This window comes from Anser anser (assembly GCF_964211835.1).
Source record: "Anser anser genome assembly, chromosome: 18".
NCBI classification, from domain to species: Eukaryota; Metazoa; Chordata; class Aves; order Anseriformes; family Anatidae; genus Anser; species Anser anser.
The window spans coordinates 5,575,391-5,597,349 of record NC_139739.1 but is presented as its reverse complement, the minus strand read 5'-3'; the positions used below and the strand labels follow the sequence as shown (position 1 = coordinate 5,597,349).

The 21,959-nt window shown below is 36.0% G+C and overlaps 1 protein-coding gene across 7 annotated transcripts in view; it reads left to right on the top strand.

The window, feature by feature from the left end:
* The window catches only part of TMEM132D (transmembrane protein 132D), a 288,591-nt gene that overhangs the window by 15,122 nt on the left and 251,510 nt on the right, over positions 1-21,959 (top strand). Inside the window, exon 1 of one of the 7 annotated variants that reach the window (XM_083803692.1) lies at positions 1,828-1,975. The exons of 3 other annotated variants lie outside the window; for them this stretch is intronic. Coding sequence is in view for 2 of the 4 variants with exons in the window: in XM_083803694.1 (XP_083659820.1) it covers positions 2,417-2,444 (28 nt within the window). In the remaining 2 variants the exon portion in view is untranslated. Of the gene's footprint in view, positions 1-1,827; positions 1,976-2,005; positions 2,445-21,959 lie in introns of those variants that run through there. 3 more of the 7 variants (XM_083803696.1, XM_083803694.1, XM_083803689.1) reach the window with 3 other exon arrangements.

The following is a 21,959-nucleotide window of genomic DNA, read 5'->3' as shown; positions in this document are numbered from 1 at the left end:
GCCTAACTTGTCTTATCTTTTCTTCTATTGTAGACTCATGCAAAATCCGCATGATCCATCATGGGCATTCTGTTACAGGTCTACCAGGAAAATGGAAGTGAATTACAACAGAAAATTTGAGAGACATACCAAATTAAATGAAAAATTTGCTCTTTAAAAAAATCTTATCAGAAAGTAGTTTGTTGAAACAATTTAATGTTTGATTCAGATGTCAGGAGAAATGATTGCTTAGAAGGCTGGAGAGACCTGATTGCAAAAGACAGATGAGGAATGGCAGAGGGTAAATTGCTAGGGTGCCGGAGGTATTTATGTCACTAACATTGACCGTTAGCCTGATTTTAAATGTATTAACTTGTATGTCAGATGAAAAGTATGTTAGTATGCTTGAGGTAGTTTTAATTCCTGTATTTATTAGAACATAGGCAAACACTAGAAACTAACAGAAATATGACTGCTAAGCTTGTAAGAAAGAATGTATACAAAATACACATTTATAGTTTTGCTTGCGTGATAGCTTCAAGAGTTATGGGATTCATCAGGACAACAGTACTTGTGCAAATGACCTTGGACACATTGAATTTTTCATTCAAGAGTCAATTGCACATGAGCTGTAGGTATGGCAGCAGGCCTAGCAAACCCAACACTGTATTTTTTTTGTCTGGCACCCACAAAATCCATAGAAAAATAAAGCCAAGCCAAGTCAGCCACCTGTAAGCACTAGCACTTGTGATTTTTAGCTTCATAATGTGATTATGAGATATAGATGCACTATCCCCCACTTCACATGGGAAAGTTAAACATGAGATGGTTTAAATGTCTTGTGTAAAATTAAGAATTAGATTTTTATCTTCTAAGCCCCCATCAGGAGCTTTCTATTCTTTCATGTTTCTGTGTCACTATCATATACTGAACAATGGCTGTGGAGGAAGGGAGAATAAGGATTAACTGTACCCTGCATAGAATGAACATATCATTGTTTTGTTTATCTGTGAACCTCTGTGAGGACATAAATGCTATTCAAACTCATTTCTTATCTATCCCTGTTTCATCTAGTTTCTGGCAGAACAGTAAATCTGAATAGGTCAGTAGTTGCATTGCTATGAAAAGTTAAAAATCATGATGACTGCGATTGATACTGGCAGACAGCATTGGCAGATATTTAAATTCTTTGTATTATTGTATGATCTATGCCTGCTAGGTATGAACCATGACTTAGATGAACTATATACTTGTAAAAAAAAGAAAAAAAAAGAAAAAAAATGCAATGCAGATTGCCACCTTTACCCTCTAGTAAGTGTAAGGCAGTGTATCCCTTTATTCCCTCTACTTGCTCATATGACAGTTTGTTTATACCTTGAAAAAAAATGAGCAAGAAGCCTGAAATGGAAGACTTTAACTCAAAGTTAAAGGCAGTACGTAAATTATTGACTTGATTACTAAATGGGATGTAAACCTGTGCTATTGGTATTAGATTAGCACTAGTAGTTCTCAATACATAAAATTGCCACATGGAAATACAGAAAAGGCAAAACTAGATTTCTATTTGAAGAAATGTTTAAGTACTTATGAAAATAAAAATGCTGAATGGGCATAAAAAATACCTATTCAAGTCAACATGTAGCTGACTACCTGAGCAGCTGTGAATTGCAACCTTGATGAGACAGGTGGCTAGATGCTCAGGTGGTGTAAATCAATATAGCTCCACTGAAGCCTCTGTAGCTGGTCAAATTTAAATCAGTTGAGTGCCAAATATGCTCTAATTAGAGACAAAGCCAAGCTATGTTCAAATTCAGTGATGAAAGCCTCTAGAATCGTGGTGAACTTCATGAATAGCTGAAGCTCCAAGTGATGTTACTGCTCAGATTTTGGCCATTTAATAATGGTGTTATAAGTGCTTAGTTTAACAATGATTTCCTGCTTCCTTTGAAAGTCTCTGTATCACTTATTGTTCCCAATGCAGCTATCTAGTATTCAGGTGCTCATAATGCTTTCTAAAATTTAATTTGGAGTTGCTATTTTCAAAGTGAAGGGCAGTAAAAGTGACATTTGTTTTGACTTAAGCATGTAAAAAATAGTTCAGGAGTTGGTAAAGTATATTTGAAGTGCTGAGATAAACTTGGAAAACTGAAAGCTTCCATGTTTGAATTTCAGTAGATTCCATAGTGTTTGCAGTTTATATTAAAAAACAAACAAACAAATGTTTATAAATATTTTCCATGCTAAGTCTAGGGTGTGCCAACAGAGTTGCATGGGATGGTAGAAGTTAGTGAGAGAAAGGTAGCATTACACATTTTCTACCAAAACTGTTGTGGGAACTGTTAAAGTTGCAGTTTTAAAATGGGTCACAGAGTGAACAGCAACTGGCGTTCGTGTAAGTGCGGACTGGGCATTCATGCGTGACTAAGTAAGTAAACAGATGAATTCACAGGCTACTTTCCAGACAGGTAAGGCTGTCCTATTAAATTATTTTTTAAACTGTGCTAACCCACTTTACTTTACTGTTACAGTCACTTCTACTTTATCATGTTAACTATAACTGTAGTTTCAGATGTTCCCAATGCTCCTGTTCAGACTTCTCTTTTGAATGAGGCATTCTGTTTGGTGTGCCACTGTAAGAGAAGTGATTCTTCTTTGTTTCCCCCTTCTTCTTAATGAAATGATTTATCAAGCATGAGTGAAAATCCGTTTCCTTCAACTCTTCTGGAAGTAACTGCAAGGATAATGGCCCTAATAATGGCACTACTGAACTGTAGAAACTGATCAAAATGTCTTCTTGAAATTTAATTGCCAACAAATCCATGAACCCTGTACACTTTGGTGGAGAAAGCCAATGGACTCAGCTTAGGCAAAAAGATTAAAAACACTGGGCACTAGATATTAAGAAGTTGGTCTTCATTTTTAAAATGTGCTCGAGTTGACTAAGTGGATTTATTTAATGTCAAACTATTCTGTAGATTAGATGATAATGCTACATTTTGCAAATTAACACTCTGAAATGTGAACAGAGTTTATAACTGTAATCGTATTTATTAATGGCCTGCTTGCAAATCTTAATGAACTAGGTTAACATAAAAGTAACAGAGCCCTAGCTTTAAGGGAAGGAGCCAGAACTACTGGCAATAGGTCTGAAGTGATAACCAGCATTTTTGAGATGGCTTGCTGCAGAGACATTTACACGTGGCAGGATGGCAGCCTCAGTCAATGCATGTTGAAATGGGTGGAAGCTTTCTGTTAATGTTTTTGGGATTTTAATCAGAGGTCTGTGATGTGGTGGATTCACAGTAGAAGAATATAGTGAAAGTTCATGAAGTTCATAATGAGAAGAGCAACACACCATCAAAAGAGAGTTTTTAAATATATCCATTTAATGAATTTGCCTAAATAGCTTTATGAATGACGCTTTATTAGAACTGTGATAAGTATACTAGTTTGAATCCTTTTCTGTTTTAGCATTGTATTATTAGCTTCTTGAGATTATAGTTTCAGGTAGTTCAACTGTTTCTCAGGAAGCCTTTGTTTTACAAGAACAAAGCTTTCTTGACAGTCTTGTTCAGGACATAATTAGAACAATTAAGTCAATTTAGGTTAACCTCAGCAGCAAAGAAACCTACAGGCTTTCAGGAGTAGGATCAGCTTTGAACTAAGCTTAGATATATTTTTTTCTTATTCCTTTGAAGACACAAATAAAATAATCTCTCTCACATGGATGGATTTGCTAGTTAATTATCCACAGCATCTGCAGCACAGAATTCAGTCTTATGCCATTTAAGGCTTGGCAAGATACAGGTATGGCTCTGCAATCAGAAAATTGCATCTTTGCTAAAAACACTTTGACATCTGAAATTACCAGGTACCAGATGCAGGCATGATTTAGTGAACTCATATGTAGGTACCTGCATTACAAAGTGACTGCACATTCAACACCAGTTTATCCATATCTGTGCTTACCATTGATACATGACTTTGAAAACCTTGAAATTCTTTTAATCCTTGCTAACAATTTTTTTTTTTTTACTTTGCATTCTTGATGGTTTTACTCTGATGATGTACTGTACCTCATCAAGATTTTAGGGTAGTTCAGAAGTAAAATTTGAGATTGTCCATTGTAATGAAGGCTGTCACAATGTCTGGATCTGATTAAGATTAAAAAAAAAAAAGTTATTTGTAACCATGGTATTATTTGACTATATATGGACAGAGATTTTTTCACAATTATGTAGGAATTTACATCAACCCGAAGGGAGTTTATCTCTTTAGGCCATCAACATAACAGATGGTCCCAACACAGAAGTGCCCTCATGTGAGCTAATAGGAACACAGAGTTACTAAATAATGTCCCATCTGTAGTTATCCTTATTACATGGTTCCAATGACCAAGCCCCTCTGTTAAAATGTGTGTCATTTCTAGTGTAAATGCTGTCAATGATTTTTCAGTCTCTAAGTACTTTTTTTTTTTTTTTTTTGAAACTTGGCTTTGGGTTCTTAGATACCGTATTATGTTGGTGAACTGCCATTTGGTTTATTGCTGCTATTGCAGATACTCAATGTTGAAAGTGCAATAGGCCCCACTTTTAGAATTATCTCTGCAGTCCTCTTATTGAAGTAGAGGCTACTTGGAAAAGGATGATATTATTCACCATTTTGGGAAGTGTTACCGTTCCCTGAGGAAATGCAAACATCCCACACTCAGTTACTTTATTCAAGTGTAATTTAAAACCAGCTCTCAAGCATAATGGGATGTTACAGCCAATATTTATTTTTCTTTCATTAGATAAATAGTATTAAATTGCAATCCTTGAGAAAATTGTACAGACTGTATCACATCTGAATGTGTTCAAGCTTGAGACTCGCTCAGGCAAATTCTCATCATATTCAAATAACCATCATTATGCAAATTAGAACATCCTCATTGCCAAGCAAGTTTAAAATGGATGTTTGTTTTTATCATGATGAATTATCTTCCTCCTGGTAGCAGACAGCTACGTGCAGCTCTTCTGAGCCACACAGGTCCTGTTTATTCTTCAGGCTTCTTTTGCCAGTTGCAAGCTGATTTTTTTGCTAGATGGGTAGATGTTGATTGTTCTTCTCAAGTATCTTGCTTGAAAAAAAGCCCAGCCCAGCTTTTCTTGTCTCCAGAGTTTTTGGCTTGTTGGTGTTACCAAATTCACTCATAACTAACCTTTTTGTGAAATCGGGTAGTGGCAACCCAAGGCTATTGATTTCAAGAGGCAGGCCAGCATTTCATAGAAGTGTACGTGTATGTTGTGACTGAAGAGTAAACCCTTGATTTAGTTCTCAGCTTTAGCACTTATACTGGTCACTAGAGCAAAGGTAGGGACCATTCTATCCATCTTTGGCCTGCAGATCAGCTGTGAACTGCTTTGCAGCTGTTACGTGTTCAAACCTGATACAACCTCTGCAGCCTCAATCATTACCCCTTCTTTTTTTCCGAGGGTCAAGAGAGGAATGCTCCAGCAGTGTTAAAACATGTAGACTTTGATACCCTAATGCCAGTGGATAGTTTCTTTTATGGAATAGCCAAATAATTTCAGGTTTAATGTGGCATGTCCAAAGCCATGCTGAAGATTCTGTACCTCTGGTAGTTCCTCAGTGTAACAGAACCTCTGCTATGGCCAGTGTTCATCTACAGAGGTAGAGCACAGCAAAGGGTATGATTTGACATCCATGGGAGCTCGCAGCAGTCCCAGCCCATCCAAACATTTACACATTAATCCCTTATCTCAGGCTACTTTGAAGGTTCTGCTGATAAAAGCCTCACCAAATGCATTGGGGAGTATGTTCATACCTTGACTCCATTCTGGAGTGACAAATTGCAAGTGTTTGTTATTTAAAATACCATTCATTTGTTCTGCATTTATACTGCAGTCTGCACAATGGTATCCTAGTTATGGCTATGCCCTAAGCACTGCTGCAATTAAAATGATGTGTACACTGTTAACATATGGGTCACAAAGGAAAGGATTATAGTAACAGTAATTTTTTTTGGACTATTTTCTGCATTATATGCCTGGATCTCATGAAAAATGTTACTTGATCAATGGCCAGTCTACGTGGTAGAAATACACATCAAATTCTTGATTTGCAGAATGTCTCACAAAAGGCTTTTTTAGATTTTATTTTTGATGTTTCTTTTACGTGTTTCCCACGCTAAGTGAAAACTGAGATTAAATTTGACTACTACAATTACTGCTGTGTCAGAGGTACTGTACAAAGTTTGCAAATTGAATTTTCTTTATATAAAATAAGGTTCTTCCATGAGAGCCATTTTATTCTATGAATGAGTGCTTCAAGGTAGGAATTAATTATAATTCAGAAAAGCATAAAAAAAGGCTGCAAAAGTCATCTTCCTTTTTTTTTCTCTTTGATGTGTATTCTGTGCAAAAGGCATCATAGTTGTGTTAAGAGTTATAGTATTTAGCGAAACCTAGGATCTCTGTTGCCACATTAATTCTGCTTATTGGTTATACTTAAAAATAAATGGATTGTTATGGAGAAAACAAAGTCTCACAAAGATCTGTTACTTGCTTTATTAGCCTATTACCAGATTCCTCCCTGAACAGTGCAGAAATATGCTGATTTAGAGTACAGTTACAGATATTGCAAATGAAATGTACTGCCTCACTTATTTGTCAAAACAGAGGTGCAAACTGAAATATGAAACTAAAACTAATAACTGTTTTAGGGCATATATTTTATGCATATGATGATCCATTTGACTTATATATATATATATATATACACACACACATATATATATACTGTTTCTGTGAAATCTTGTCAGAATCCCAACTTCTTCACACAATACATGATTCAATCTAAATTCACCAGTACCAGTCTAGCCCAACCAAGAGCACCTGTAAACCTATAAATCCATAGATTCTTCACTCATATGATGATGATGTTGACAGTCTATTCCATTTTAAATTATTTTTCTTTTCTTCCATAATATTTAGGAGTCAAATGGTACACAGCATGAATCATTCTTTTTGTCCCAGCTTTACCAAGCCTCTTTTTTTTTTTTTAATGCAATGAAAAATAACAAAACAATCCCCTTCATATTGGGATTAACTGCAACCTTCCATACCCCTTCTGTTCTTTTCTCTCAGTTTTTCTATCAAGCATACTAGGGATTAAGAAATCAAAATAAATAGCTGGAAAAGGAGTGCTTAATTCTTTGCAGAAACAGAAGAGAATGTATAAGTGAGCTATAGGCCAAGAGTTCTTGTTATTATAGAAAACATTGCTCTTGTTTATATTTACAGTTAATGTTATAGCTCCTTTAAATTAAAAATGTCACCAGACTACTTGAAAAGGAAATGTAATTTATAAATAGATGTTTTATGTACACTGTACTGTTTCCAGTTCAGTTAAGCAAAAAGATTTTTCATCCTGTACTCTTAACAGCTTATTCTGTGAAGTTATGTCTGCATGCAAGTATGTGCTATGGGCCAATATCTGCTTTTATTTATATCTTTGTAAAATGAACAAGATATCTTCTGTGACCAGATTCTATCCCTAATCATTTTTGTATGTAATCATGAAATAACCACAGGTCCTAAGCCAGGTTGTTTATAAGCAGTTGTTAGTGCCTTTTATTTATTAAAAGGCTGATAATGTATGTTTTCTTCTATGTATGTTTTAATTTCTTTGGAACTGGTTCTTTCTGAAGAGTTGTTAGATGTCCCTCAGATTACAGAATGACTAAAAGGAGATTTGTTTTAGAGTAGACAGACATACGTGAAATCAAGAGATTTAAAATACTTTTCTAATTAAGGTGGGGAAATTTTGTCATTATAAGCTTTTAGTTTTTTAAAAACAGTTTTCTTTAGAACAAAACATTTGAGGATTATTGTAGATATGGAATGAAAGAGGGGGGAGTCTCAGGAGGGACTATTAAATTTTATTATTTTGGTCTTTTCCAATAGCATTGATTTGGATCTGCTCGCTTCTATCAACCATGGAGTGGATAATCAAATTTGTGGTTTTAGTCTTAACACACAGCTAAATCCCAGAGTGCTAAAATTTGTTTTGTTTTGGAAATATCAAGGGTCTGTCTAAGTTCTAGTATGCAGTATGCTGTCTGGTTTCACACTGATTCAATTAGGAAATAGATGACAAGCTTTTAAAACACTCAAGGGGTCACTTGGGTGGAGTTAATGCAAAAACAAAAGGTGCAATAAGACAATGCTCTTTTATGAATCACTAATGTTTGAAGGGAGGGCTCCTATTAGAAGCAGATGAAGGGAAAGAAAAACATCCATCAGATCTGCCCCAACCATTTATTGACACGCCATCTTAGTTTACATGAAAAAGCGGCCACAAGTGTTCACTGGGCTGAAAAGATTTCAAGTTCATAATTCATTGTTCTGGGCTTGGAAAAATAATTTAATGTCAAGAAAGTGTTATGTGTCTGAAGTTCTTTTTTAAATCCCAGTTGGATCTCAAATGAGTAGACAAAGTAGTTCAGAGCAGTCATGTTCAGCAGTTATGGTAAAACTCCTGGTTATATTCAATGATTTTTTTTATTTAAAAAATGTAGAATACCCTGTCCTGAAAGTGAAGGAAAATATATATACACACCATGATATTTGTATAAGGCAATAATAAATTTTAGAAGGGAAAAAGGAACATATTGGAGAAAAAAAATTGTATTTTTTTCATTGCTTTATTTTTAATTGAAGGAACATAGTATTCCATTGCAGGAACCCTGTGATTTTTTTTTTTTAATCTATTGGCAATTATAAAATTTGGGATCATTTACTAAATCGAAATAAAAACTACATTGAAATACATAATAGAGTACTTCTTCCACAATTGATTTTACAAGTTTCTTGACAGCATTAAGGGAAAGGAATAGCTATTCTGGAAAATGAGGCTGTACCATTAAAATGAAATAAATGAGCTATGGCCTTTTTTCATTATAGAGTTGAACTCAACTTTGAAAATTCTGTAAATTTTGGCCTAGCTGCAGTAGACTTTGTGTATTTCACCATATGGCTCTTTACACAGAGAAAATTGAGCTCTAAGAAAGAACTTTAAAAAAAATCATTAAAAATAGAACCTGTGGAATTCACTAGAATTGTTGAGATGCTAGTTAGACACCTGATGAAGTTTAATTAGGCTAAGAACACGTCTTTGCCTAGGCTGGCCTGTGTCGTGCTGCGCTACACTATGCGGCGAGGCCAGGCTGTGGCCAGAATCAGAGCCACATCAGTACAGGCTCGCACAGTAGCGAACATGGGCTGCTCTTTGGCACTGCCACGAGATCAATGCAGGTTTTATTGTACCAGCCTTAGCTTGGCGGATGGCAGCCTGGCATGCCCTCTCAGCTGCATTTGGCTTCAGCTGGACATGGCCTCTGGCAACTCACATGCTGAAAATCATATGGGTAGAGTCTTATCTCACACTACTGCACACTATCTCACACTAAAACACATTACTTTCTTATATAGTCTGGGATTAAAATGGTTTTTCCTCTTGTTAATATGAAGGTTCTGTTAAAATTCCTGTTAATTCTGTTAAAATCCCTGTAATGCATGCGTTGTTTATCTAACATATCAGGCAAAATAATTTGTATTATTTAGTAATGACACATTTAATTGAATTGCTTAGTTGTTTAAAGTGCATAACAGACATCCTTTATGTCCTTCTTAAATGTCAAATGTGTGTTAATTATTTATGCTGTGTATTTCATTCTTTTGGTGGGCTAACAACCCAATTTGCTGAGGAGTGCAACAGTTTTTATTTTGTGCCATTGAATACAACGATTTTAGAAAGAAAATGTGACATTGTTTGAGTGATATAAATAGTCCATTTTCCTGATCAGACCATTTACAAAATTAAGCTTAATGCTTTAACATTTGGTTAGCCCAGAAGTGGTCAGGCAGTTGGAGTAGGTGATCTTTTTAGGCCTCTTTCAGCTATTCCGTGTTGTGGTTTAATATTTAATCCAGTGACGTTTATAACAGACTTCATGAACAGGACCAATATTTGTTTTAAGTTTTGTAATTTTCAGTTATGCACAACACCTCTTAGTGTCCTAGCATGCAGGAGTTCTTACAATACCGTGCCACATTCTTAAGTTAAAATGTTGTATTAAGCTTTTGTAGAGAGAACAGAATAAATAAATGAATGTGAGATCAGCTGCTCTTATATAAATAGAATAAAAATTGCAAAAAGGATGTAGTTTACCTTGTGAGCTCCATTTTATAATGACAACTGTTTTATTGCACCTTTTACTGACCGTGTGTTCAATCAATATAAAACCCTAATAACGTAACAAGATCTCGCAACATTTTCTGACAAGTACTTGTAAATTTTTCTGGATTACTTCTTGTTAAACAAAGATTAAATGTGGCTAGTAAAACCTGGCAATAATGTTCCAGGAAAAGAGCTTTATTTCTGCACATGAAATAGGTATTGGGAAAGGATTGTTAAACTCTATAGTCTAACAAGAAAAAAAGGTAGTGGCAGAATAGCTATTACTTTATATAAATAGTCCAGTAAACAAAACTGTACTTTTCTTGGTCTACATGACTATGGTATCCTTAGTAGGATAGAAACCAGAGAAAAATTTTATTAATTCCTATATAGCATCATTGCAGATAAAAATAATGAATTGTATCAATTGCATGTCCTAATTTATATTGTTTGATTAAATCACCCTAAAAAGCATTGTAGAGACTCTTACTGTATAAAGGTGGCACTAGCCTGATTGATGTTTGCTTAAGCTTCTGAGTAGAAAACAACTTGAAATGATGCTGGAAAGAATCTGTTTATTTTTGAATTGCAGATTACAAAAAATCAGTACCACAGTGTTTTCACTCCCACTGCTGATCAGCTATGCACATAAAAAGCCTTTCTGACCTACATGTAACCACCTATATGAGCTGATGTTCAGTACAGAAGTAGAGTTTGAATTCTTGACCTTAGACAAGACACAGAAGGTTGGAATGCTACAGAATAACTACTTAAGGATTAAACAAATGCTAAGAGCATATCCAAAGCTTGCACTTCTCTCAGGAAAGAAAGTTAAGCTGATATCAATAATCAGGAAGCTCAGCTGCATGATAAAGATTATGATTGTCTCACAAGTTTGAAGTCAGCAGTTAATCTTGTGGTTTAAACATAAGCCTAGGGGATAGGAAAAACAGATTTCCTGGGTTTCCAGACAAGTCTTGTGGATCAGATCCAATAAAAAGCCTAATTTTGCCTAGGTTTGAGGAGACTGACACCCACATCACCAGCTATAGGCTTTCATTTCTTTTAATGCTAAGTCACAATACAACAAAGGATGGAAAATGCATGAGCCTGGAAAGAGAGTGGAGAGTCCAGGTGCTGCTTATCTAGTTACTGTTCAGTGTTGAATACAAAATTAACCTGAGAAAACAACTCCTTATGCCCTCCCAGCTGACTGCCTTAACCACTAGGCTCAAGAGTCACTACAGTGCCATACTCCTGATGGAAAAATGCAATTTTTAATTGTCACTGAAAATTTTTCCAGACTTATGCAGGGTAGAATCAGATTTTTGCTGCATGTTGCTAGTCACCTAATTCAGCATTCAGTCTAGATTTATGTGATTTTCAAATAAAGATTACATTTAATCTAATCTTGAGATAGACCTTGCTTTGTTTTGGAGATCTATGAAAACAAACTCTTTGTAAATATTTATATGTAACTGTTCTTACAAGCCTAAGATGACCAACTAACACCATTTTTTTTTTTTTGGCAACTCTCCTGACCGAATGAAATCATTTGATGCTAATCCAAAGATTTAAGAGACTACATTTTTCTCATTTTGTAACTCACAAACCAAGCCTTTGAAGTTAATCATGTTTTAATGGCATAAGAGGGTCTGAGTTAGATGAGAATCATGTTAAGCGCTTAAACTCAAGTAATGAAAGAATTCTTATTTAAAAAACAAAGTTAACTAATTTCTCTGTAAAACTAACGGAGTAATAACTTTAGAAGATAAAACACTTTGGAAAAATAAAAGTTGATCTATACTCCTTAAGCTTCATATATAGTCTGCTTAGTAGCTATAGAATAAGTTTAATATTAGTAAGTTAATATTTAGGTCTAAATAGAAAACCCACATAGTTTTGTGAACATCAGAACTAATGAAGCCAGTTTTTATGAAGACTTTGTTACAGTAGTTGATTGGTCCCTAAAAAGCTGGAAGGTATAATTGGAGATTTTCCCGTGATTCAGACATTCATAATGACTTTCTTGTCTGCAGATACCGCAGTGTCTAATGAGGAACGCACTCAAAGTGCACCTTTTGCCTAACTAAACACTTCTCAGCAGTTTTCAGTGTCTGGCCACCTTCATCATGGACTTCAAAGAATTTAATTATTACTGACTGTGCTGGTTGAAATTAGGCAAAGTGTCAGAGGCTGACTGGAAGGAGACAGACAGATATGCCCATGCCCAGAGTCTTTGTTTAATCCTGTGCGCTTAGAAACCAAACAAGGCTATAGTCTGGATTAGCATTTATATAATCATCATTGTCTCAGTAATGTTCTTCCTTTTTCTTTTTTTTTTTTTTTTTGGTGAGTGTGACAAGGTGCATCTAAAATGGAATGGGTTTCCATGAAAGCAGTTTTGTGTATCTCTACACTGATATCACTCAGTCTCACGTTAGTGGAGCTTTCATGATGGCTTTGAATACTTCTTCCATGGTTTTACTGGAAGCATATCGTGAAACTGATTATACCCTTACTCCTCTCTTGAAGGTCACCTCTTATTGTGGTCTAGTGTAGCTCACTAGCCACAGTCCAGAAAAGGGAAATTGTAAGTGTAACCTCAAAATAAGCACAGAAAACCCTTTCCCTAGGATTTCAGCTTTACTTTTGAGTGTGTTTTGGAAACAAACATACACTAGCAGTCACAGTAATCATCTCCTTCCAACCCCCAAGCGACGACACTGGGCTCACTTGGCAAAGTTCTCTTTGTTGTCTAACCCCACTGTACCTATTTACTTCACAGATTAACCAGTCTCATCTGCATCTGGTTAACTACAGTTGATGAACTATGAGCAGCTGTAACTAATTAGGGCTTTGACTAACTCAGTCATGACTTTGGGAAGGTCAGCAGCTCAGAGCTGTTGCTAGGTGAGGGCTGGAAACCTTTAAAGTCTTGGGGAGAGCAGGCAGTTAGAAATGATTCTTTGCTGACAGCAAGATTCTTCACAGGCAGATAGACATCCTGCTAGAGGCCTAATTATGTAAAAGAGGGCTCATTAACTTCTTCCTGCTTCTTCTAAAGATTGTACTAGAGGAGAATTACTTCCCCTCTGCTTTAGAAAGCTCCTGGTCTTTTCTTCTAGCTGGAAAACAAGCTTCAGCTAGGTGAAGAAATTAAAAAACGGTTATGTATGGTTGAGACTTTGATGCAGGTGTAGTAGGTTGTTGTGCTTGTAATAAAATGCTTGTCATGCGCTTACGATAAAATATCAGAGATGTCGTGGCAATTTGCACAATGCATCAGCACCGTATCTCTACTGGCTTTTAAATAAAAACATTGTGGGTGTGTATGTGTGGGGGGGTATTGCTCAATTAGAGCTACAGAGGACTAATGGTACCTCAGTACCTCTAACCATCAGGTCTCTCAACTGCACCACTGATTTTAATACACGGTAGTGATCAAAGTGAAACAATGTTGAGCATCCGTCACTGGTCCTCAAAGACTGTTCCAGAGAGAGGTCATGAATGTGCTACAGTTAGTAATGCTATTTTTACTGTGACATGAAGGAGCTGAGTGTTCTTGTTGATCTTCCTAACAGAGAAAAGAAATATCATTCTTTGTCTTCTATGTATCTTCGTGGAGTTTTACTTGAGCTGTCACATCATTGACTTCTATTTAACTTTGAAATTTGTACTTCAAGTCTGAAGAGAAAATTGATTACCTGAAATTTATCTGTTTTTCAAACTTGTACAAATGTTTCATGTATTCCTCTGCCTTGTTTTCCTTATGCATTTGCACTATTGTGATTATAACGTCATTTACTCATAAGCATTCCTAAATTCCTGCTTGACTATTGGGCTACTGGTGAGGGCTGATGTTTTTAAAAACTAGGCATACAATAACTCTAATATCTCTCTTTCAAGTATTAAGAGCTAGGCTCTGTCATGGTATATTTACTCTTATAGTACCTTTTCCTCAATGTTCATCCCTTCACAATTAATCTGCTTACAGGCATCATACTGCCATTCACACTGGTCAGAGAAACATAAATGGAACAGCATTTGGTTCTGCTGATATACAAATCTCTCAAGAGCTTTGGTCAGTTTAACTGGAGTCTTGTTTTGGAGAAGAATACTAGGAAAGATAGTTAAATCCACAGCATTGAAATGTTTTTGTCTTTCAATTTATGATGTCTTCATTTTTTTTTTTATAGATCGCTTTGGTATTTGTTATAAACGTTGATACAGAAAGAAAAGAATTTTATGTAGTGAATCAAATTTAAAATCCTTTCTGAAATTGAACTGTCTTCTGCACAGCTCTGGTGCACATATAAAGCTAATTAGAGAAATGAAAATGTGGCACAGTACTTTTTAAAAATTATTTTTTATTTTTAGAAACACCTGATGATTAGATATAACTAAGAAAATCCGTGTTTCGTTTGAAACTGTACTATGCTGTTTTGTAATCTAGCTGTGTTACTTCATTTCCCATTCTGTTTAAAATTTCCATCTTCTTAAGATGTAAAAATAAGAATATTGTTATATTTGTAAGCCATTCTGAGATGGAAAATGCTATAAATTGAATGCAAAGCATTATTACTGAATGTAAATCACAGTAATGATCATGACTCAGGGCATTTCCTGGGAGCATTAACTCTATAGAAGATGTTTGCTTCTGTTCATTAACCTCAGGAAAAACTAGCTGTTAATGGCCTTAGCCACTAAGGTGCTCTCTAAGCTGTGTTTGTCCTCAATAGACTGTGAGCAGGTAGCTGCAAACTTTGCTGTGTTTTATTTTTATACTCATATTACAGCATTTAGGCATTTGCATGGACTCAATATCCTCACCTGTTAGACTGAAATGAGTTTTCAGAGAAAGAAATATAGATTCTTTTAAAACTAGGTGTTTTTGAACCCTAAGGGAGCAGTAGGATACAGCTGAGGCCCTAGAAACCTTTGCAGAGGAGTTTTGTCTGAAGAACGATTTCACAGCAGCGAGAGCAGCAGCACAGACAAGGCTGTCATGCGCAGGGCCTGATCCTGGGCTTATCAGGAAGCAAAAATGAATTAAACTTCAAGCAATTTCCATCAGCAATGACTGACTTAGGTGGAACAAAGGTGACTTGAAAGGTGTCAGTACTCAGTTTAGTGCTCCCAAAGATGCACAGAACTTAAAATGGTGTTCAGAATAATGCCACTTCACAGGAAGTTTTGGTCTGCATTTAATTACCATGTTGACCTTGATTTTAGGCATCCCTTACTGGCTTCACACTGGTTGAAACAGGATAGGTTATGGATAGACCAGCATTTTGAAGAGCTGCCGCATTATATTGCAAACTAACAAGCTTGCTCAAGGTTTGGTGGCTAAAGTACTTGGATTTCTTTCAGGGTTATGAGAAAATAAGCATAATCTGTCATTTTTTGGTAGCAAACACTACAGAAAATGCTGCAGTTTTCAAGCCTCTGTCTGTGTAAGTGCATGAATAACACCCTGAGTGACAGCCCAAATCATGGAAATACAAGCTACATGGAGGAAAGGAATTTGTAGATGCAAACATACATTCGAATTAACATTGTTCAGCTCAATGGGAAAAAAAAGTCAGTGCTCTTCTGTAGTGTTTTCTTCCAAATGCATTTCAGCTGGATGGAAGTTGTGGGAGGGCCTCTAACTATAGAACAACAAGCTGCTTACAATAAGATATCTGGTGACTGATGTTTGATTGATTACTTGGAAACAATTTGTTAATATATATAAAAGTTTTTCTTTGGGAAAGGCATTTGCCTATCTGATTTTGTCATGGGGAATAATAAAACCACACTACTTTGGAGGATAGAGAGTCAAGCTGACTCATCAATACTCTTCTGTGTTGTTTTGTTTTCTTCCTTTAAGTTGGCATGACATTAATCTATGCTATCTGGTTCCTTGAGAAAATTGCAGTTTGACTACTTCATCTGCCCATTCTCTATCAGCAAGGCTTCATGGCAGGACCATTTCTCCTATGATACATTGGAGTGCAGTATCAATTCAGTTCAATGGATTTAAAAATTTACACTTCATTTTCCCAGTAGAAACTGAAAGGGAAAACCAAACATTCACTTCCTCCATATGGGCTTTTGTAGGCTGTTGGAGTTGTTTTGCAGCTTTTATTCACAAAACAAATGTAACAGGCAGCAAACTGGTGCCACTCTGGGGGGTTGGGGACCGCTCATTAGATCAGTGTCTCCAGACTGAATGTCAACAACTCCCTTCAGGTGGAATTTTAAACATCAGAAGGTAGTCCTGGTAAACCCTATTTAGGATCAAGCCGTTATTGTTGTTGTTATTATTATTATTAATCTCCTAAACCATCTTATTATCTTATTCTCTCCCTTTACTTTTCTTTTGGTTTTGTTGCTCTAAATTCATTACCAGTGAATCCCTTGGCTTTCCAATTTAGCATGCAATTTTAAATCTTGTTAATAGAACCTTACTTTCAAAGGTGTTTTTTTTTCTTTTTTTTTTTCTGTACATTCATGGAGCTAGTGTAATTTTCCCCTCCCCAATTTCCTTCTTCAGCAGCTTAATCTGCAAGGACAGCCAATGTTTATAGTGAGAAGGTTAAAATACTCTAGATATCTTCAGTTGCTTCCTCTTATTTACTGACTCTGCAGATTCAATATGAAATCTACTATAATGTGGAAGCTGTTTCCAATATACTGTAAGGGCTTCCTACCATATGGTCTCCCATCTGTGATAAGAATGAGGGTTTGGAGGAGAAAAAAGGCAAAAATTTGAGTGTGAGTTGAACTGTGTGCAATATTTGCCTTCTTTAAAGAAGGCTTGAAAAGTAAATATGTATATTATAAGCATCATGAATCCTTCTACTTCCTGTTTATTCCACATGGCTGATTAAGAATTTACTGCACAAAAATAATGGTTATGAGGCCTGAAAAATTACTGAAAATGAGAACATCTCAAGAACTAAAATAAAATGATGATAAATAAAATCAGACAACTAGATTTAGTTTTTAAAGCTACACTTCTAGAGTAGGTTTGAATTTGGCTCTATATACCTCCTCATTTTGCTACACTTATTTTAATCTTCTATGCATAAATAGATTATACAGAACCAATAAATATGCTGTAGTAGCATTACAACATGGCTATAATACTAAAAACTCTAATAAACACTTCAATGTCAGGTTAGCTATAAGCAGCTAACAAAACCCATCAGATATAACAATTGTTTATCCTTCATTAGAAATTTATTAAAGACTTAGACTTTATGGATCAACCCTTAATATAGTGTAATTTAAGATACGTATAATTCTGTACACAGATAAAAATATTTCAAACATTATTATTCAATTGACAGTAATTTGAGGAACAAAATGTTTTTATTATTTAGTAGAGCTCCAGGAAGGGAAATAGACATTTTCTGTATACTTCAAAATAATGTGTGCTCTGTTAATTTAAGAAATTCTATTTTTTTAAACCATATTGAGCAGTGGGGTGTATCAGTGCTCCAACTTTACAAACTGGAAGTACTGCTTTTTATTTTAATGCTTTTGTTTTACTGTTTCTTTATCTTCACACTTTTTCCTGTTATGTATTTCAGTAGATTCCAATTCCTGATAAATTTTAGAAAAGAAAATATGCTGTGCTTCCCATAAGGAGTCTCAGGTTCAAGCTTCGCAGAAAAAAAAAATAGCACTAGGGGTCACTAGCACTCCATCATTAGCAAGCATCTAGTAGAAAACAGTTGATTTTGGTCTTAGTAGCAAGCCTATTTTGCTATGAAGTTCAGTAATATTTGTCTCCCAAACAGGCAAGCGTTTTAAGGTCTAATGTATACATATAAGTAGACACCATATGTGTTTACAAAGATGTGTTTATGAAAGATTGCAAACTGTTGCTGTTTTTCTTCATGTATTTCAATTTCTTGCTTCTGCCAAATTCGTAGGTTGTTCTGTGTTTCTTTGTGTATTTCATTCTAAGATGCAGTCAGCCTAGAAGTAATTATGCCCATGTTTCACTTGGTCTTGAGAAACTGCACACCTTTTAAACACAGCTCCCAGTACGTGGCACTAGCAAATGCTGTGCCTGTGCATCTGGATTCTAGGAGGTGGGTGCAAAATGTGAATTTTTCTCAAAAAAAAAAAATTCTGATCACTGATTATCTGGCCCCTAGTCACAGTGATGTGTAACAAAACTATAATTAGTGTATTTCATGACCATTATACTAAAAAATCATATGATTAAGCATAAAGCTGTATTTTCTAGTCCTTTTAACAAAAAATGCTGTATTTTCAATATTTGTTTCCATTAAAAGTGAACGTCTAAATGATGAATTAAAAAAAAAAACTCTGTAGGTCATCAAAATCACAATCAATAATAGCTTATTAATTAAAAGTGGAAAACGGGATGGAATTCAGCAGGGAAGACAGAAAATACTTTTTTTTTTCTATATACCACGTGCTGAGGCATTCTAATTAAAAGTTTCTAATTCAGTCTATATAAAGATAAGGATATTTTTAAAACAGCAAGGATTCTATTTCTGGTTCATACTGAAAGCATTGTAGGCTTTTAAGGGATGATGGGTTGGGTCCTATTCCTTGTCAAAACAACACTAGCATATAGTAAAGGTTGGTATTTCAGCCTAATAGCAGAAGGGATGTGGCAGATGTCTGTAAAGTCAAAAATGTCATGAAAAGAGAGGACTGGGATTGATCGATTGCTGCTTTTCCTGCAGAAAGTTTTGGATGCAGAGTGGGGAGTGAGGGCTGTGGGGGATGGCCCTGCCTGTAGAGTGCAGTTAGGCTATGGAATTGCTTCTCTTGTGGACCAAGATGTTGGTGCAAAAGTTAGCGAGGGTTCAAGGGGAGACGTTAAAAAAAGAGAAGTTGCTGAGGGCTTCAAAGTACACAGCGGCTACCTGTGGCTTAGGTGTTGGAAGCTGAGGGAGCATTCAAGGGAATTATTATCTATTTCGGTCTTGTTCTTGCATTCTTGACTGTACATCTGCTTTAGACCACTGTGGCTGTCCCATTCCTCTGTTCATTTCATATCAACAAAGGTATGCCAAAAATAAGGAAATTTGTCAGCAGGCAAATCACCTCCATAGTAATTTTAAATGGGTTTTGCCATCTCAGAAGCTTGTAAGACATCAAGTTTACTTGCATTTAGTTATGTCTCAGAATAGTTATGGCAACATCCTCAGTTCTGTTACTTCATGCTGTCTGCTGCTAAAAACAGCTGTCAGTTTGAAAGTTACGCCGCTGAGAATATTACTGGGTTTCACATTGGGCACTGTCACATGTTTACACTTGTGTGTTCTCCAGCCACTGAGATTACTTCACCCATTGTAACTCAGGAAGCACCAGTTACACCAGTACATAGCGTTTCACTGCTCTGGAGGCTTCAGTTCGACCCAGCCAGGAAGCTGGAGTTTTGTTTGTGCCTACTAATTTTCTCATGATATATATATTTCTTCCTTTAGTGATTTTCTTTTTCCTGATGTGCACACTTACTGGATAGCTTATTTATTGAGCTCTTACTCAAGTTGGCCTCTGCATCTTACAAGATTTGGTCCATATAAATCAGTGCACTTTATTGTACTGCGAGTACAGTAACTTGCAGCCAAAGCAGCTTTTAAAATCCTACCATCAGATGAAGCAGGTTAATATATTAGTTCATTAATTCAAATAAAAAAGCCCTCTTAGATATACTTTTCGTCTACTAGAGAGCTGCTGATTTGGCTGATAACAGCCTAGCTGTGTTGTGATAAGGTTCTTTGTCACTTTTGGACCTCATTTGGAACTAAGCTATTTCTGAGTTTTCATTGGAAACAAGTAAGGGAGAGAGAAAACTGACTGACATCACCTCCCTTTTCCAGCTATTGTGAACTGACAGCAAGCCCAGCAACATAAAGTAGCCTGATAGGAATACTATTCACCACCGAGGTTAGCGTTTGATCATTAAAGAGATAGGCACTCCAAGGGGTATTACCGTTGACAGTGGAACTACAAGCTGTCAGATAGATTTTTATTTCAGCCTGGTGAAGATTTTGAACTGAATCTGCTTTTCTCATACAACAAAAGCATTGTAAGCAAACCAAGTGATTTTATTTTTTTATTATTATTATTTATTTCTGTGGTATGAGTGTACAGATGAGAATTAGTTTCAAACAAATTGAAGATTTAATGCTTCATCCTGCTGTCACTGAAACAAAAATCTAAGCTCTGGTTAATGTCAAAAGGGAGAAAGATCCAGACATTAATATGAAATTGAAGAGTGTGACTCAGTTTGGTCTTTGTGGTGTCTTCCATTATCTCCATCTGATTTTCATATTATTCATGTGGGAGCATCACAAACAGGCTTCAGCTGCTGCCCGTGACTCAGCTGGCTGCCACATAGTGTGCGCATGCAACAAAGAAGTCCCTTCCTGAAAGACTCTGCCTAACCCAAACAGAGGGAAGAGACCACAGATAGATGTGATGAAGAAATGAGTGATAGAAAAATAAAACAGCAACTTCCATAAGTGGAGCAACTTGTGTTTTGCTTTATGAGCAGCAGTCACAGTACACCTGCTGCTTCATGCCTATTAAATGTTTTGAAGACAACACATTAAATTGTATAAAATTGTCAGGAGGTCAAACTGATCATGCTGATTCCTTTTCATCTTCTGAATCTGATTCTAATTGCTCTTTATTTTGGATGTTGTGCAGTAACAAGCCCAGATAATCCATTTCAAGGCCCTCTGTGCAATCTTCAAGCAATGTGTGAGTGTGTGTGTGGGGGAAGAGCGGATAAAAATCTGTCTGTAAAAATCAATGGTAAAGTATGTGCTGACTTCAGCAGTGCCAGGATTTTTCTCTTGATTTAATGGAAAGTGAAAAATATTTTTGGAGAAAAATGTGTAACTGCTCAATTTAAGAGAGTCAGTAATATGCCCTGCTATTCCAGGTCTGTGGACACAGAGAGAATTATTAGAATGCAATTGGCTTTTGAAATGGATTGTTTGCTTTCAGATCACTGGACACATTCTCTGTTTCCATATCTTTATATAAATATTTTTTCCACCTCTAAAACACTTAGTAAGATACTGAGCAAAATTTCCAACTGACGTGGAAATACATAGGAGTGTAGAATAGCGGGCAAAGAAACATTTTTTCCCCAGTCCACCTGGCTTTGGTCTTCTCTTTAGTCTGTGACTCTTTGCTGTGTCCATAGGGCCTCTCCTAGACTTGTACTTCTAGCCCGTTAATGAGGGAATGTCTCTAAAACAAAATAAATGAATAAAACAAAAAAAAAAGAAGAATCAATAAACTGATTAGAACAATTAGTAATTTTAATTACATAAAGCAGATTATATTTATCAGTTGATAGATCGCATTGAAGATGAAACAAGAAGTCTCAGGGTAACAATAGATTTTCTCATTAATTTGTTGGATGGATTTCTACTGTTATAGTTAGTCATAGGTTGTGGAGATGCACTTCTGGAAGACCCTTCATTGTCTCTTGTGTTTTCCTAAAGCCAGTTCTTCCTTCACGATTAGTTGCATTAATTACCCAGAAAAGATTAGGCATACTTGCCAAAAAAACAGAAAGATGCTTTTTCATTACTGTATAGCGTGAATTGACGTGATTTTTCTGTGGCTGGTGTCTAGAAGAGCTTTCCATTGCTAATTGCAAAGTGTTAGATGCCCCGGCTAGAGTTTGTGGTGCTGAAGCATTGTCGCCTGCACTCACAGGGAGGCCCCAGAACTGGACA